Raw genomic sequence first — 16682 nt, 5'->3', positions numbered from 1 at the left:
TAATAATGTTGTGTTAGAAGGGATTTACAATAACGTCAAAGATATGCCCAAAATTAGCGTTTTTCTCAGATTTATCGAGAACAAATGAACAGAAATTGTTCAAATTTAATACAGAAGCTAAGCTAGGATGTAATAATGTTGTGTTAGAAGGAATTTGAAAAAACGCCAAAGATACGCCCAAAATCTGCGTTTTTGGCAAGCGAATCGAGCCCGCTGATCTCATTTTTGGACGATCCAGTCGGGGTTCCAGGGCGCGGAGCCCCCTGGCTAGACGGACAAATTCATTTTATTGAGCCAAAAAAGAACATACAGGCCAAGTCAAAACATAAAAATAGACAGAATAACAATGTATAATTAAAAATTTAAGCATATAACAATGGTAAGAATACATTCATGATACAACAGCAGAATTCAAGTGTCATCATTCAGAAATTCATCTACACTATAGTAAGCCCTATTCACTAAGTAAGCATAGAGTTCTCTTTTAAAATTTATTGATGGGGTGTATAAACATTTTGGTAACTTTTTAAACAGTCTCAAACCAATTACACTAGAACTTTTGTCAGAGAATCTTAATCTGTGGTGATTAATAAATGGGTCCCCATTGCCACGAGTAGAATAACCATGGACATCACAATTCTTTTTTAATTATTTAATCTTATTAGCAATGAATAATACTACTCTGTGAATATAAATACATGGAAAATTGAGTAATTGTAGTTCTTTAAATGCATTCCTGCACGATTGATTGTAATCCAGGTTTGCCAAGTACCTCACTGCACGCTTTTGTAAAATGAATAATTTCTGACAGTTTAAACCAGATGTACTTCCCCAAAGTTCTACGCCATATACCAGGTGAGTGTAAATGAGAGAGAAGTACACACACCTAGCAATATCTCTATTTACAAATCTTACCATATACCGTAGGCGAAGCGAGCCTGACGATACTAGCCGTCAGGCTCGCTTCGCCTACGGTATATGGTAAGATTTGTGAATAGAGATATTGCTGGGTGTGTGTACTTCTCTCTCATTTACACTATATATAATAGTTTCGCTTGTAAAACTAGTCTTGCACTAGACTATGCAACATCTTCTGTCGTGATTGAACAATTTACTACTGGAACTAAAACAATTTACCACTTTTTCGTGTTCCTAGACCGTGCCCGTTTATTGGCTAATAAATATTTCTATTTCAATTGAAGAATAGGTACTCACTTTGCATCATCTTGCTTGTACTGTTCAGAATGCTGTTTGTAGCTACTGGACATCAATTTATCGACTGCATTACTGGCTTCACCGGTTCGCAAGAGTGTTTTCAAAATCGTGGCGTAAGTAACTTTGAACTGCGATTCCAATTTTGACGGCTTGGCTGCAATAAAATGAAAATATCACTAGGTAGTCAATGAAAATATCACTAGTCAATGAAAATATCGTGGTTAAGGGGTAGAGTGGACATTACTTTCCAAACTTTGCCACTTCATCTTGAAAAAGTCATTTTCTATTTTAATATGAAACAGAAAATTATCACATCAATCTGTTGGAGTCTTCAAAGCTACTGAGCCTAAACACGCGTGAAATGTTGTCGCGAATTCCAAAAGCATTCAGACGACAATGCGAAACGGTAGATTCATAGATATTCTGCGCAAATAATATATAATTATTGATTATTACAAACAAGAATGAGCAAATAATATTACATCAGATATAGATACCAGAATCTTCTTATAGAAGGCAGTGGCAAGGCAGAGAATCGGCAACACTGTTCTCCTATCCTTCTCCACTGCCATTATAACGTGGACCTCACTATATTACCTATAGTGTGTGGTCCACGTTATAATAGCAGTGTTTGATTAGCAATGGTATTGCTATCCTTGTCTTTCATTCAACAAAGCACATAGCGCTATCTCTTTCTCGCTTTGTTCTGTTGCCAGATCGTCTTTTAACAATGTAGAATTAATAAATAACTAACAAAATATTTCACCTTAATTATGAAATTATTGAAAAATATCATTTCTTTCTTAATAAAATATAATTTATTATTTTGAACGAGAATGAACATTTAATATTACTACATCAATAAACCTGTATCTGCTACCGTCTATACAAGACAGAGGTTCGACAACGTTTTTCTCCTATCTTGCTCCACTGCCATTATAACGTGAACCTCACTATATGATCTACAAATTGATACCCAGCACAATTAGAACAGTTACTGCTAAAAGCCAAAACCCGACATTCCTGACATTAGTGCGGAGTTTGAAAACGATAGTTATTGACACTGCCTATTAATAGTCAACCGCACGAAAATAGTTCGATTGAAATTGGAACAGTTTAGTGCAACGTTATCAAATGAGAGTTGTCTACAGCTGATCAGACTATGGAATCATTTGTCATAAATCATCTGTCGAGTGGATTATTAATTGCATACAATGACGCATGAAATTTACTTTTTGTGTAGTTGAGAAGTTGATTGGTTGCGTTCAAAGCCACTGATCAATTCCATCGTGTTTTTTTACGTTCAGTAAAAAAACCTTATCACAGATGAACCACAGAATGGAAAGTCGGCTAGTATCCTGACGCCAAAATCCGCCATCTTGAAAGAAAGTGTAGCATTGCAATATAGCGGTAATTTTAATTTCTAACAAGATTATGCAGTCACGTGTCGTGGTCTTTGTGCACTCAAGTCTTGGTTAGATTGATACCTTCCATTCTGTGTGTATTCTGTGGCTTAACGGTTGCTCATGAGTCATGACTGACAGATGTTTCCTCTGCTTGTTACATTTGTAAACAAAACTAGAATCTAACCTATTTTATAATCAATTGAAATGGAAAACCATCAAATGATTGAAGTTGTTTAAAATGCTTTGGATTTTAAATGTTAAATATTTATGTAGCCATGCATTTCTGTGCTGCCAAATACATTATAATGGAGTCCATTATAATTATTGTAAACAGTGACTCTGTTTACGTTCTTTTCCATCGGTAGAAAAGTATGCTGAGCTGATCAGTGAACGAACCGGATATGATGTATTTTTTCTCATCATTTAGACCAAAGACCTTGAAGAGGTATAAACCCACAATGCCTATGCCTTTCCAGCTCTTACTTGAAATAAAAGGCTGCCATTGAGGTATTTTAGCGCAAGATATTACATAATATATATTTTTGTAATATTATAGATTACAAAAATCTTCAAGATCTTTAGTATGTAATAATCTTCCAGGTTGTCCCCTCAATGGTCGATTTCAATTCCAAGTACACTAGCGCTGCATGTGAGTCTATGCATGTTTTGGTCTTTGAGTTAGACCAAACAGTGCTTCGTTCAGAGCCACGTTCACTCACCGGTCTTATCGTTCACTCACCGATCAAAGGCTTTGAACGCAACCATTGTAATAATTATTCATCATCATCATTATCGATCTCCGTCTCCAGTTGCCCGGGTGCGGTTTACGATGCCTCGCCATGTCTGTCTGTCCAAGTAGCTCCTCTCCTCCTCCAACCTCCTCCAGTCCAGTCCTCTCTCTTGGATCTCACGCCTAACCTGGTCTCGCCATCTTCTTCGTGGTCTTCCTCTAGGTCGTCTTCCCTCCACCTCTCCGTGTAGCCACACCTTCGCCGTTCTAGTATTCTCCATTCTTTCCACATGTCCGTACCACCTCAGCCTTGCATTTGAAATGTGGGTCAATAGGGTCTCCCTCTGCTCCACCTCCTTCCTTATTTCGTCGTTCCTCACTCTATCTCTCCTCGTTTTCTGCACGCATGTCCGCAAGAACTTCATCTCCCCCGCCTGCAGCCTGCTCTCCTCTCTCCTGTTTGTGGTACAGGCCTCCAAGCTGTAGCTGGCAATCGGCACATAGTAGCTACTGTAAAGAGTTTGTTTGGTCTTGAGTGGTATTTCCTTATTCCACAGAAGTGTCCTTACTTGTTGCTAAAATTGGGCTCCCTTACGTACTCTGTTTATTACTTCCTTGTCGTTTCTGCCCTCTCTGTCCAACATGCTACCCAGATAGCTAAAATCTTCCACACATAATAATAATTATTCATATTAAATAAAAAGCTTTAAGCTGCGTTTACACCAAAGTCATTAACAAAATGTATATTTTTCCGTCCTTATAGATTCTATTAGATTGAACAAAACTTATCATACACATGATGTGCATATGTGTTTTTCAAGCTCCGTTCAATCTAATAGAATCTATAAGGACGGAAAAATAAACATTTTGTTAATAGCTTTGGTGTAAACGCAGTTTAAGAAATTTGCAAACACCACAGATTTTATTGAATGTTAAAAAGACCGGTTTTGGTTGTTAAACCATTGTCAGTCTCTGATAAACTAGTCTGAAATTTTGAGAGATTAACAATGGTGTAACAACCGAAACCGGTCTTTCTAAATTTCATAAAATCTGTGTTTTTTGACAATTTCTTGGGCTCAACTCACACTTACGCGACTCAGGTCGAGAAGAGACTCGACTCTAGTCGAGAGCATGTGTTTCCAAATGGTGACACTCAGACCAGTTGATTCTAGTCTCCACGACGTCACCATTTGAAAACACATGCTCTCGACTAGAGTCGAGTCTCTTCTCGACCTGAATCGCTCAAGACTTGAGCCTCTGTCTTTTCATTTAATTAATACACATGAAATTGATAAATCAAAGTAACATAATCTTTTCTCCCGACCTTTCTCTGCTTTCAACTGACACCCATTTTTAAACCGGTATCTCGACAAGACAGGATAGAATTTACTCTGACGGACACCGTTCCAATTTACATCGGCCTATTTTCGTGCGGTTGAAGAGATGCTGACATGGCCACTTACAGAGCATCATATTTTTGAGGTTCTGGAGGGCGGGAACGGACTCCTTGCAGAGAATGATGACAGTGCCGGTCTGGTCGATGCCCCTGCGGCCGGCCCGCCCCGCCATCTGGATGAATTCGGCCGGATTCAGGTCGCGCGACTCCTTGCCGTCGAACTTGCGAATAGTCTCGAACACCACTGTCTTCGTCGGCATGTTCACTCCCATTGCAAACGTTTCTGTCGCCAGCAGTATCTGTAACAATAGAATAGAGTAGGTGGAATGAAAACAATATTGGGCCATATGAATAAAAAATGAGCATATGCTCATGAGCATGAGCATAGAGCATAAGGTTTCGCTCATGAGCATTAGGTAGAAGCATAAGCATTTGCTCATTTTTATATGAATATGCTTTACCTTATACTCTTACCTTATGCTCCTGAACTCTAGATCAAATGCTCACCTACTTTACAGATTTTTCATCAGCTGATTCGCCTTACTTTGTTTTTATAGTGAAAGGTTAGAATGTGCTACTCACGTAAGCGCTAAATATGCAAGTATAGACACCGCATGTATTTGGTCGTCTGCTCTGTTCTCTTTCTATGAATTAAGTTTTGGGTTAGTTGAGTTCTGAATTTTGAAATAATAGCGTTAAAAAATGTCATCTCTATAATAATCTTCAGCATAATCTTATAATCTCAATAGCCTTCTTATAATCGTCTAAACTATCATCTTCTTAAATGCCTATTTCCTATTCTGTGATGGCTATCTTTATATTATGGCTATTATTATATATTATATGGCTATATTTTGTATTAATTCTTTTGTAGGAATAATGGTGATATATATCATGGTTGAATCTAAAAAGAGTATTATAGTTCTCAACTATTGGTTGTGATCGTATCTGGTATAGTTTCCTCTTACTCACATGAATTAGTTGAGCCATTTTACTATGAGCAAAAGGTGAAAAGCTGCTCTAGACTAGACTCACCTTTTTTGAAGAATTTTCTTCAAAAGTTGAGCAAATGCTCTAGTTTATTCATACAATTTTGAGTATAAGCTTTTACTTTTGAGCAAATGCTCAAACTGTTTTTTTTATGAACATGAGCAAAAGGTTTTGCTTACGTTTATTCATAGAAAATGAAGCATTTGCTCAATATTTTAGAAGTATAAGCAAATGCTCAACTTTATTCATATAGGCAATTGTCACTTCCACATAATTTTAGCCAAATTTAAGTTTCAATGCACTAAAGCATCATCTTTAGTGGTCTTTTTGGTTAAGACTGAGGAAATTGGATAGAGGAAGCTTTAAATAAAATAATATAAAAACTAAATGTGATCATTAAAAAAACTTTATATTAGCATTTGTACTGTGCATTTATAATCAATAATTCAAATTATATAAACTCCTTGTATGGGCTAATAGTGACCCATAGGCTATCCAAATGTTCAAATATTAACTATTTTCTTCTATCTATATGCATTTCAAAGAGATAATGAGGAAATAACAATATCCTATTATATTAAACGAACAATTTCTGTATTTTTATATCTGGTTATTTATGTTCAACGGATCTCGAAAACGGCTCTAACGATTTTCACGAAATACTAATCTACATTACATACATTTATGTAAATAGTTTGTTATATCGATTACATAAAATCCTTATAGAGTAAAGTAAAGTCTATAAATACAGGTCGTGACACAATCCCGTGATGCATTGCAAAATCGCCATTTTATGGGGTTCTAGTTCACCAATTTTCAAATTTATCACCTGTTATCATTATAGATTGAACAACATGATGTGTTATTTTGTTATATTATACAAGGGGTATTGCTTGGCTTTGAATTGTAAAATAATTTTTTCAGACAGAATAATAATATTTCGATTGCAACTAGGAACTGAATTGTTGATTTTTAGATTTAATTGATCGGGAACTTAAAACTCTTTTTTAAGTTGGCCTCGCATATTTCTGTCTTGTCCCAATGCCTTATGAATCATAATCCTTTCAAGATAAATCAAATCAAATCAAATCAAAATTTATTTCCATAAAAACACTTTACAAAACAAAAATTAACTAATAATTTACGGAAAAATAGCACCCGCAAAGAAAAATCTGAGCGCGGAGTGCGACACAATTCAGGTTATTTTTAAAGGACATTAAAAGATACAAGAATAAGAACAATTTTTAATAATAAATAAATGAATAATTGAGGCATTTATTATTGAATTTTCATTATTAAGAAATTGAAAACCTGAATTCACATATTATTTGAACTGGAATATTGTTTTTAAAATGCATAATTTTGTTACGAGCAAATTGAATTAGATTGGATTTTCAGATGTACTGCCATAAAGACTCCATAAAATGGCCGCTCCATAAGGAACACGAGTGTCATGACCTGTATTAATAGGCCTTGGAGTAGAGCGTCGCTAGTCCGGCTGATCGAAGAACGTGGACATTTGAAAAAAGTGGAAAATTGGGTTTTAGCATAGCCAACTCTAATACAAGGCCCCGGCCTACGATATTGCAACGTCGCAGTGTAGGCATAGAATTTAATACATGATTGGTTAAAAAGATTTTTAAAAAATACCAGCTAATCTTATATACTATTCTCTAATAGTATCTCCTATACTATTAAACGAGTAATTCCTGTTTATATGTTTAGATGTTTGTATGTTTGTATTTCACCGGATCTCGAAAACGGCTCTAACGATTCTCACGAAATTCAGAAAATAGTAGGTTTATAATATGAAGATTCGATTGAACTAGGTCTCATCCCTGGGAAAACTCACTGAAGGACATTAAAAGGATAATTATTATTCATCCTTGGAAAAACAGCTGATAATAATTATTTCGTCGTCTGTTGATGATAGAAGTGAGTGAGCGAGTTCATGTGTGTGGGACTGTGTCAAAATTATGATTCAGCTGTTGAACTTTTGTAAAAATTCAATCAGGTACTTAGTGCCGGTTGCAAAAAAGCCAGGTTATTTTCAATCCTGATTAATTCCAGTAGATCCATCTCTTTGAAATGGTCTTCTCTGATTTGGTTCACGTGAAATTAATCAGGATTAAAATTTAACCGGCTTTTGTGCAACCGGGCCTTTGTGAGGTAGATTTTTGCATTCCTCTGGGAATTAATCTCAATTTACTGTAATTAGATAGAACATTTCTGTATGAACTATGAATGTTATTATAATTTCTTCTTTCGTAATAAATTTTTTATGCTTTTGTACTCCAGAGCGAAGCTCGGTCCTCGATATTAATTCATTATTTTAAACAAGAATGAACAGTTGATATTAGATAAGATATACCAGTAACAGCTATCCTCTATAGAAGATAGTGGCTAACGCTGTTTTCCTACCTTTCTTCACTGTCATTTTAACGTGATTCTACCGTTTCTGGCTCATCCACATCTTGTAAGGATTCATATAAAATCAAAGCTTCATTGCCTAACAAGTTTTTCAATCTTGCAACTTGAATTTGGTTGGATTTTTTATTTGTCTCAGTCACTATAAAATAATTTACGATATTTTTTCCTGAATAATTCGAAATTTTGTGAGACATTTTCCCCGTTGCATAGTAACGGTTCTGGCTTGTTGAAATCCATGTTCGTCTTTTAAGAAAAAAAATAATACGATAGTTACCAAATTTTATTACTCACTCAATCCTGTCGTTATCATTCTCCTTTTCTGTTCAATTCCTTGACTGCGCCATGTTTAAATCTATATATATATAAGCGAAATGGCACTCATTCACTGACTGACTGACTCACTCACTCTCTCGCAGAACTAAAAATCTACTGGACCAAAAAGGTTCAAATTTGGTAGGTATGTTCAGTTGGCCCTTTAGAGGCGCACTAAGAAATCTTTTGGTAATATTTTAACTCTAAGGGTGGTTTTTAAGGGTTTTAAAGTTCGTCTTTTAGCATGTATATTCTTTTTATTCTCTTAATTATAATTGAAAAATGTCCATTCCATATGTTAATATAGAACTATAATCTAGAGAGAGTACCTCTTCGAAAAAGTTGTTAGCTGGTAACTAAATTAATAATTTTGTCAGGTTGGCATTAAGTTGAGTTGACTTTGTTAGGTTGGCACCAAGTTGAAGATTGAAATGCATTTATCGCGGAAAAATTGATTGGGCACTGCTACTTCAATCAGAGCTATTCCTGGGAATATTATATTACTAGCCGTCAGGCTCGCTTCGCTCGCCATATCCGTTTAGTCTGAACCCCGACTGGATCGTCCTAACATATGATAAAAATGCTCAAATGAAAAATGCAGGCGAGCGAAGCGAGCCTGCTGATCTCATTCTTGGACGACCCAGTCGGGGGTCCAGGGGGCGCAGCCCCCTGGCTAGACGGATATGGCGAGCCTGACGGCTAGTATCTTGATAAATTCTTAGCCATTTGAAGCAACCATCTTTATTTACGTAGATAACAAACTAAACTTAGTAAACAACTTATTATATTATCAAACAGTTATCATGTGATTAAGTAACATCACATGATATACAAACAGACCTCACGACAGTTTTATGAAATGAGCCTACCTGAGGTAGATTACGGTCTTCGTCCTTGAGATGTTCTATGCTTTTCTTGAAGAACTGATGAATGTAATGAGCGTTGTCCTTATCGCCGACTATGTCGAGACTCTTGAGATAATCGGATATCGTGTCACAGCGGGCCCTTGAAAGCACGAATATCACCACTGGCAACTTATCCTCATTCTTCAGGTGAATTATGAACGTCTTCCACATCGAAACCAGTTGCTGGAAGTTCATTCTTTTCTGGTACTGATTTTGCTTCATCATTTGCTTTTGATCTGATTTTTTCGAGTCGTCAGCTTTAGCGGCATCATACCTTTAAAAAAATGAATAAAGTCATAGCTTATACCATAAAAGATAACATAAGAAGATGGTAAAGGGCGTTTAAGTTCCAAATTTAACTGTTACCTCAAGCCGATAGTCCTAGGAGTTATTTTTCGTGAAGCCATGTGACGCTATTAGCATAGAGAAACAATAGCATCAGTAGATATCCCATGGTATAGGGCGTTTATGACGCAACTTTTACTGTTATCTCAAGCCGATTACTATCGATTATTGTCGATTTTTACTGTTTTGTTGGGGTGAGAGTGTATGAACGGCACAATATGAGAGACTACCAGCGTCATACAGCTTCAAGGGAAAGAACTACGTGGACTATCGGCTTGAGATAACAGTAAAAGTTACGACATAAACACCTTAAACCATGGGATATCTACTTACGCTATTGTTTCTCTATGCTATTAGTCTCTCATACTGTGCCGTTCTTACACTTTCTCCCAGCCAAAACAGTAATTGACCGAGCGTAGTGAGGTCTAATATTCAAGTCGACGGTTTGGCATTTCTCTTAATGTTTAAATGTTTATATGTTGCGCATTTACGGCGAAACGCGGTAATAGATTTTCATGAAATTTGGCAGGTATGTTCCTTTTTAAATTTTGCATTTCAAGGATCAGATGTGTATCCCCATGCTGTCATCAGCTCAGCACACCTTCCCACCTGCGTCCTGAACCGGTTAAGGCCACACCACTCTCTACGTCTCAGCTGGGTGCCAGGAACAATGTTATTAGGGTCATCCACAAGGCCTTTGTTCCTGACCTCTGCAACCATCTCAGTCTCCATAACTCCCTTGCACTTATAATTTCCTCCTGCTCATCAAGTCTCAAGTATCTTCTTGACTTGAGGCGCCTTGGTGGAGGGTTAGCCAAATCTCTAGAGACTGGGAGATCCTCATGAATGTGTTGTAACTGGGAAATGAACTTGTTCTTCTTCTCCAACCTTCTGAGATCTGGAGGCATGATGTTACTAAGCACAGGCAACCACTCAGTCTCTGTTGGTCTCAATGTCCCACTAATCTTCCTCATAGTTTCATTGAAAACTGTATCAATTTTCTCAACATGTCTGCTGCGAGCCCAGACAGAAGAGCAGTACTCCCCTGTACTGTACAGAAGTGCAAGACTTGATGTTCGAAGGGCATTCATGTCACAACCCCAGGTTGTTCCCGCAAGTTTGCTGATGATATTTAGCCTTGTCTTCAGTTTATCTCTCAACCCCTGCAGATGTTGTCGATATGTGAGGGATCTATCAAGTCTGACTCCTAGGTAACGGGGAGCTTCCTGATGAGATATTCTTTTGCCACATAACCTGAGATTAATTGAAATGCATTTATTGCGGAAAAATTGATTGGGCACTGCTACTTCAATTAGAGCTATTCCGGGAATATTATATTACTAGCCGTCAGGCTCGCTTCGCTCGCCATATCCGTTTAGTCTGAACCCCGACTGGATCGTCCTAACATATGATAAAAATGCTCAAATGAAAAATGCAGGCGAGCGAAGCGAGCCTGCTGATTTCATTCTTGGACGATCCAGTCGGGGGTCCAGGGGGCGCAGCCCCCTGGCTAGACGGATATGGCGAGCGAAGCGAGCCTGACGGCTAGTATCTTAATAAATTCTTAGCCATTTGAAGCAACCATCTTTATTTACGTAGATAACAAACTAAACTCAGTAAACAACTTATTATATTATCAAACAGTTATCATGTGATTAAGTAACATCACATGATATACAAACAGACATCACGATAGTTTTATGAAATGAGCCTACCTGAGGTAGATTACGGTCTTCGTCCTTGAGATGTTCTATGCTTTTCTTGAAGAACTGATGAATGTAATGAGCGTTGTCCTTATCGCCGACTATGTCGAGACTCTTGAGATAATCGGATATCGTGTCACAGCGGGCCCTTGAAAGCACGAATATCACCACTGGCAACTTATCCTCATTCTTCAGGTGAATTATGAACGTCTTCCACATCGAAACCAGTTGCTGGAAATTCATTCTTTTCTGGTACTGATTTTGCTTCATCATTTGCTTTTGATCTGATTTTTTCGAGTCGTCAGCTTTAGCGGCATCATACCTTTAAAAAAATCATAGCTTATACCATAAAAGATAACAGAAGAAGATATATTATCTCATGATATAGAGCGTTTATGTTCCAAATTTAACTGTTACCTCAAGCCGATAGTCCTAGGAGTTATTTTTCGTGAAGCCATGTGACGCTATTAGTCTCTCATACCAATACCTACTATTACTAAATAAGTAATAGTAGGTATTTCTCATACTGTGCCGTTCTTACACTTTCTCCCGGCCAAAACAGTAATTGACCGAGCGTAGTGAGGTCTAATATTCAAGTCGACGGTTTGGCATTTCTCTTAATGTTTAAATGTTTATATGTTGCGCATTTACGGCGAAACGCGGTAATAGATTTTCATGAAATTTGGCAGGTATGTTCCTTTTTAAATTTTGCATTTCAAGGATAATATAAAACGAAAAAGGAGCCTCCTTCATACGCCAATATTAGAGTAAAAATCAGACTATAGAATTATTCATCATAAATCAGCTGTTTAGTGGACTATAATACTACCCGTTCAAAAACATCGAACATGTTGAAAATGTATCTTTCCATCAACATTAGTAGACAGTTGACTATAATACTACTCGTTCAAAAACATCGAACATCTTGAAAATATATCTTTCCATCAACGTTAGTAGACAGTTGACTATAATACTAATCGTTCAAAAACATCGAACATTTTGAAATAGTTATTTGTGCAACTAGTGCGCAAAGTGACAGTTTGCTGCACCGAAAGAAACGTTTACGCCCGAGCCGTAGGCGAGGGCGGAATGGTTTCTTGAGTGCAGCAGAGGAACTTTGCGCACGTATTTCACATTAAGTTTTTCCTACAGTTACCATTGAATATGAGAAGTGGGTAATTATGGGTAAAATTGCCTGAAATGCATCAAATGTTTTTCTGTGTAATTTTATTATTGATAAAAACCTTAATTTATTGTCAAATTGAATAAAAATGTTGTCCTTGGTTATAATATCTAATACTAATAATTAGCGCGTTGTGCTTGGTTGCACCTCTGCTCACTATAGCAGCCCAGTCACTGTTACCAACTTCATTTTGATTTTGCTGCACTGTTGCTCCATATAACCTACCAAGTATTTTGCGTTGCCATGTTGCAAATCTGGAGTGCAGAAAAATTTTTCCCGCACTAGAGCGGAAAAGTGATTCTTTGCGTTCTGTAATCAGTGCAGCAATGGCCACTTTTCAACGTAACTGTAGGAAAATAATATATCTTTCCATAAATGTTGTAGACAGTTGCAGCCAGACCTGATAACAGCGCTCACACTCACATTACGGGACGACACGTCACGGTAAGATAGGACAGAAAGCTCTATTTAGGATTTTTTCTAGACATTTTAAAAATTGATAAATTATTTATTAATTTTTGAGAAAACATAACAACAGGTCAATGTAACTTACTGAGCGTGAGGTCTACTGTTCACAGAACTACTAGTAATAGACAGTAGTCGACAGTGATCGGCTTCAAATTTGGATCATGATATTCTTCTGTCTTTCTCAACTGCCATTATCACTATTTTAAACATTTAAACAGTAAAGTGTGACAGTAAACTGCAATTTACACACTGATTGGCAACTAAAGAGCTCACTCATTGAAGTTGAAATGATCCGTGGTCTAGTAGAGCTGAGACTAAACCTCCATAAACAAAGCCATAGTGCATTCTGGTTCGTCAGCACGGGTAGGGCTCCTACACCAATAAAAACACTAGCTTATATAGATGAGCTGAAATCAACAATTTTCATTGGTGTAGGAGCCCTACCTGTGCTGATGTCACCAGAATGCACTATGGCTTTGTTTACGGAGGTAGTGATAGAATGCTTAGAGCGGTCTAGTGGATAGTGCTTGCATAGCAGCCCAGAGATCCCGGGTTCAAACTCGCTCATCGCCAAAATTTTTTTAACCAGGTCACTCCCGTGTTATCGGATGGACACGTTGAACCGTTGTCGGTCCCGGCTGAAGTATGCCAATTGTAAGGCTCATTGACGGCTTAATTTATAATAGGGTTGGGCAGAGAGGTATGGATGATTTGGAATAACAGTTACCCACTCATCTTTAAACGAAACTCAAAATTTATTTTTTTGGTGTGTACCTTGGATGTTGCCATTACAAAAATCAAAGAGGAAAAAATTGTATACGAAAAATAACGTCTGTTAAATGCTGCCCATGTTTGTACATACACTCATGTAGATGTTGTGAGAAGTTGTCAATACTCCTCTGAAGCATTGAACGTGGTACCGCTCGAATTTCTTATGTTATTTCACTCAGGGCTTCAAAGGTTCGTAGTTTATCTATGTTTACACGTGCTTTTATTTAGCCCCATAAAAAATGGTCACAAGGTGACAGGTCCGGTAACCGAGGAGGCCACTCCACATCTCCACGCAACGAAATGAGGCGTCCAGGAAAGGTCTGCCTTAGAAATTCCATAGCTGCTCTCGATGTATGGCATGTCGCCCCATCTTGTTGAAACCAAACAGTATTGACGTTGATAAGTCGTTTTCTCAATTGTGGCAGAAAAAAAATGACGCAGCATCCGTATTGACAGTGACGGTTCGACCGTTTTCTCGAAAAAAGTAAGGGATGATAATTAGTTTTATGGGGCTACCTAAAAGCACGTGTATACATAAACAAACCACGAACCCTTAAAGCCCTGAGTGAAACAATAACACGAGAAATTCGAGCGGTACCACGTGGAATGCTTCAGAGGAGTATGGACAACTTCTAACAACGTCTACAGGAGTGTATGGACAAAAACGGGCAGCATTTAACAGACGTTATTTCTCGTACATAATCAATGTTTCAATTTTTCCTCTTAAATTTTTGTAATGGCAACATCCAAGGTACACACTAAAAAAATAAATTTTGAGTTTTTTTTAAACTATCCCGATCACATTCATATGATTTGTAATTGTATCAACAAATAAATAAATAAATCAATAAAATGAGTGTGTAACTGTTATTTCAAATCATCCAACCCTGTATTTTCAGGAGAGGTGGGACCTTCCCACAAGGAACTCCCCACCCAAACAAAATCTAATTTTCTCACTCTTTGTAGTTGAACTGGCCGTCGGCCTCTCGGATGCAGTAGAGCCTTGCCCGCTTGGCCTTGGCGCCGCCGAGATTGCAGGCCCGGGTAGAGGTAGAAGTGCAGTGGCACAGGTCGCTTATTGGTGCTGATCAGGTAGACCTTCTTGTTCTTGCTCTTGCCCACCCAGTTGGCGAACTCGATTGCGTTCGGCACCGTAGCACTCAACATTATTATCTTCACGTGGTTCGGTAGCAGCATCATCACCTAAACAACAACATCAGTCATCAGTATCAATTATTCATTCAAATCCAATCTATTTTATTGTTTTTGTCATAGTCATTCAATTTCAGCTGTTTTACATCCATGAAATCAAGCCGTTAAACAGCTGATTGTAGAACAAATAAACATATTATTTTATTTTTTTTTATTTATTTATTTATTCCTTGAAAAAGCATTACAATAATTCACAATTTAGAAATATAACAACAAAATGAATCAATAGGAAATACAAATAAACATAAGGAACTACTTCCCCAAAAGAGCAAGCTCGAGCTTGGGGAAGGAGCAGCCGTACTTTGACTACTTACTTATTATTAATTAACATTACAGTATATACATTAACAACTAAAATCAAATCCTTTCAATAAACAAGATAAATCAGTGATGCTATAATAGATCAATATATTTACATACAATATGTGTTAGATGCAACAAAATTTGTAAATTATAATAAATTATAATAATGACCTTGTAAAATCTGACAAAGCATTTATTGGAACGGTTCCACTTGTTTTTCGTTCCGCTACTACGTAGACATCATGTCTGTCTGTCTGCGCGCTGTGTCTTTTGTGCGTCTGCGCTGACCAGTGACGTCACAGTCAAGGTTCACGTTGCTACTCTAGTCAAGTTGGTTTTCTATACTTCTATTCGTACCTTTTTCGTCGGATTGTTTGCCGTTGCAATTTTAATATTTGTGCTATTCGATTTTTTGGAATTTAATCTTGTCTTTAGGCATCTTACCTTTTAGATATTTGTTACTTTTTCACCATTCGGTTGCGAGCGCTTTGCCTACGTTTCTAACACATCCGGCATCTTGCCTCTTTTCATTGTAGCTTGCAGCGTCTCTTTGTCTTTTCATGGAGGTCGTCGGGTGTGCATCTCGCGCCCGGTCTAAACTTTTCATCTGAATTCATCGGACCTACAGAACTTTTTTAAAGTGTGAATTATTCTTCAAATTAATTCGTTTGTTCTATTCTTCAAGTGTGATTCAATTATTCATCGAGTTCTTCACTCAGTTACTCTGTTAAACTTTGATAAACTTTGTCAAAAATTGCAACCTCGTGTGAGCGTTTCATCGCTATTCATTTGATCTACAGAACCTTTTTAAAGTGTGAATTATTCTTCAAATTAATTCGTTTGTTCTATTCTTCAAGTGTGATTCAATTATTCGTCGATTTCTTCACTCATTACTCTGTTAAACTTTGATAAACTTTGTCAAAAATTGCAACTCGTGTGAGCGTTTCATCGCTATTCATTTGATCTACAGAACTTTTTTAAAGTGTGAATTATTCTTCAAATTAATTCATTTATTCTATTCTTTAATTGTGATTCAATTATTCATCGATTGCTTGCATATTGCTTTGATAAACTTTGTCAAAAATTACAACCTCGTGTAGGCTTCAGTTGCCATTTTTCTACAATTGGCTTCACCTCATGAAACTCAAACTTTCAAGTGCATCATCTCTACCGTTTGGAAATCAATCCAAAAACTCCACAACTTGAAGATCGGATTATTCGTTTGGAATTCTACTTGCTCCAGCCTACATTTCCATTGGGGGATTCGCCTGCTGTAGTGGACGTTTCCATGCTTGTCATCGCATGGCCAGATC

The 16682-nt window shown here is 37.2% G+C and overlaps 1 protein-coding gene across 1 annotated transcript in view; it reads right to left on the bottom strand.

Moving 5' to 3' along the window:
• Window positions 1–16682, bottom strand: part of LOC111046207 (helicase SKI2W) — a 72234-nt gene that overhangs the window by 19507 nt on the left and 36045 nt on the right. The window contains exons 8-14 of the mRNA XM_039425660.1: window positions 14741–15057; window positions 11445–11754; window positions 9751–9797; window positions 9298–9658; window positions 5330–5391; window positions 4815–5116; window positions 1216–1369 (exon numbers count right to left, since the gene is read on the bottom strand). Of these exons, the coding sequence (XP_039281594.1) occupies window positions 1216–1369; window positions 4815–5116; window positions 5330–5391; window positions 9298–9658; window positions 9751–9797; window positions 11445–11754; window positions 14741–15057 (1553 nt within the window). The remainder of the gene's footprint in view (window positions 1–1215; window positions 1370–4814; window positions 5117–5329; window positions 5392–9297; window positions 9659–9750; window positions 9798–11444; window positions 11755–14740; window positions 15058–16682) is intronic.

The sequence above is a fragment of the Nilaparvata lugens genome, chromosome 4, assembly GCF_014356525.2.
Source record: "Nilaparvata lugens isolate BPH chromosome 4, ASM1435652v1, whole genome shotgun sequence".
Classification (NCBI taxonomy): domain Eukaryota; kingdom Metazoa; phylum Arthropoda; class Insecta; order Hemiptera; family Delphacidae; genus Nilaparvata; species Nilaparvata lugens.
Note: the sequence above shows the minus strand (reverse complement) of the source record. Positions and strands in the feature narration are given on the sequence as shown.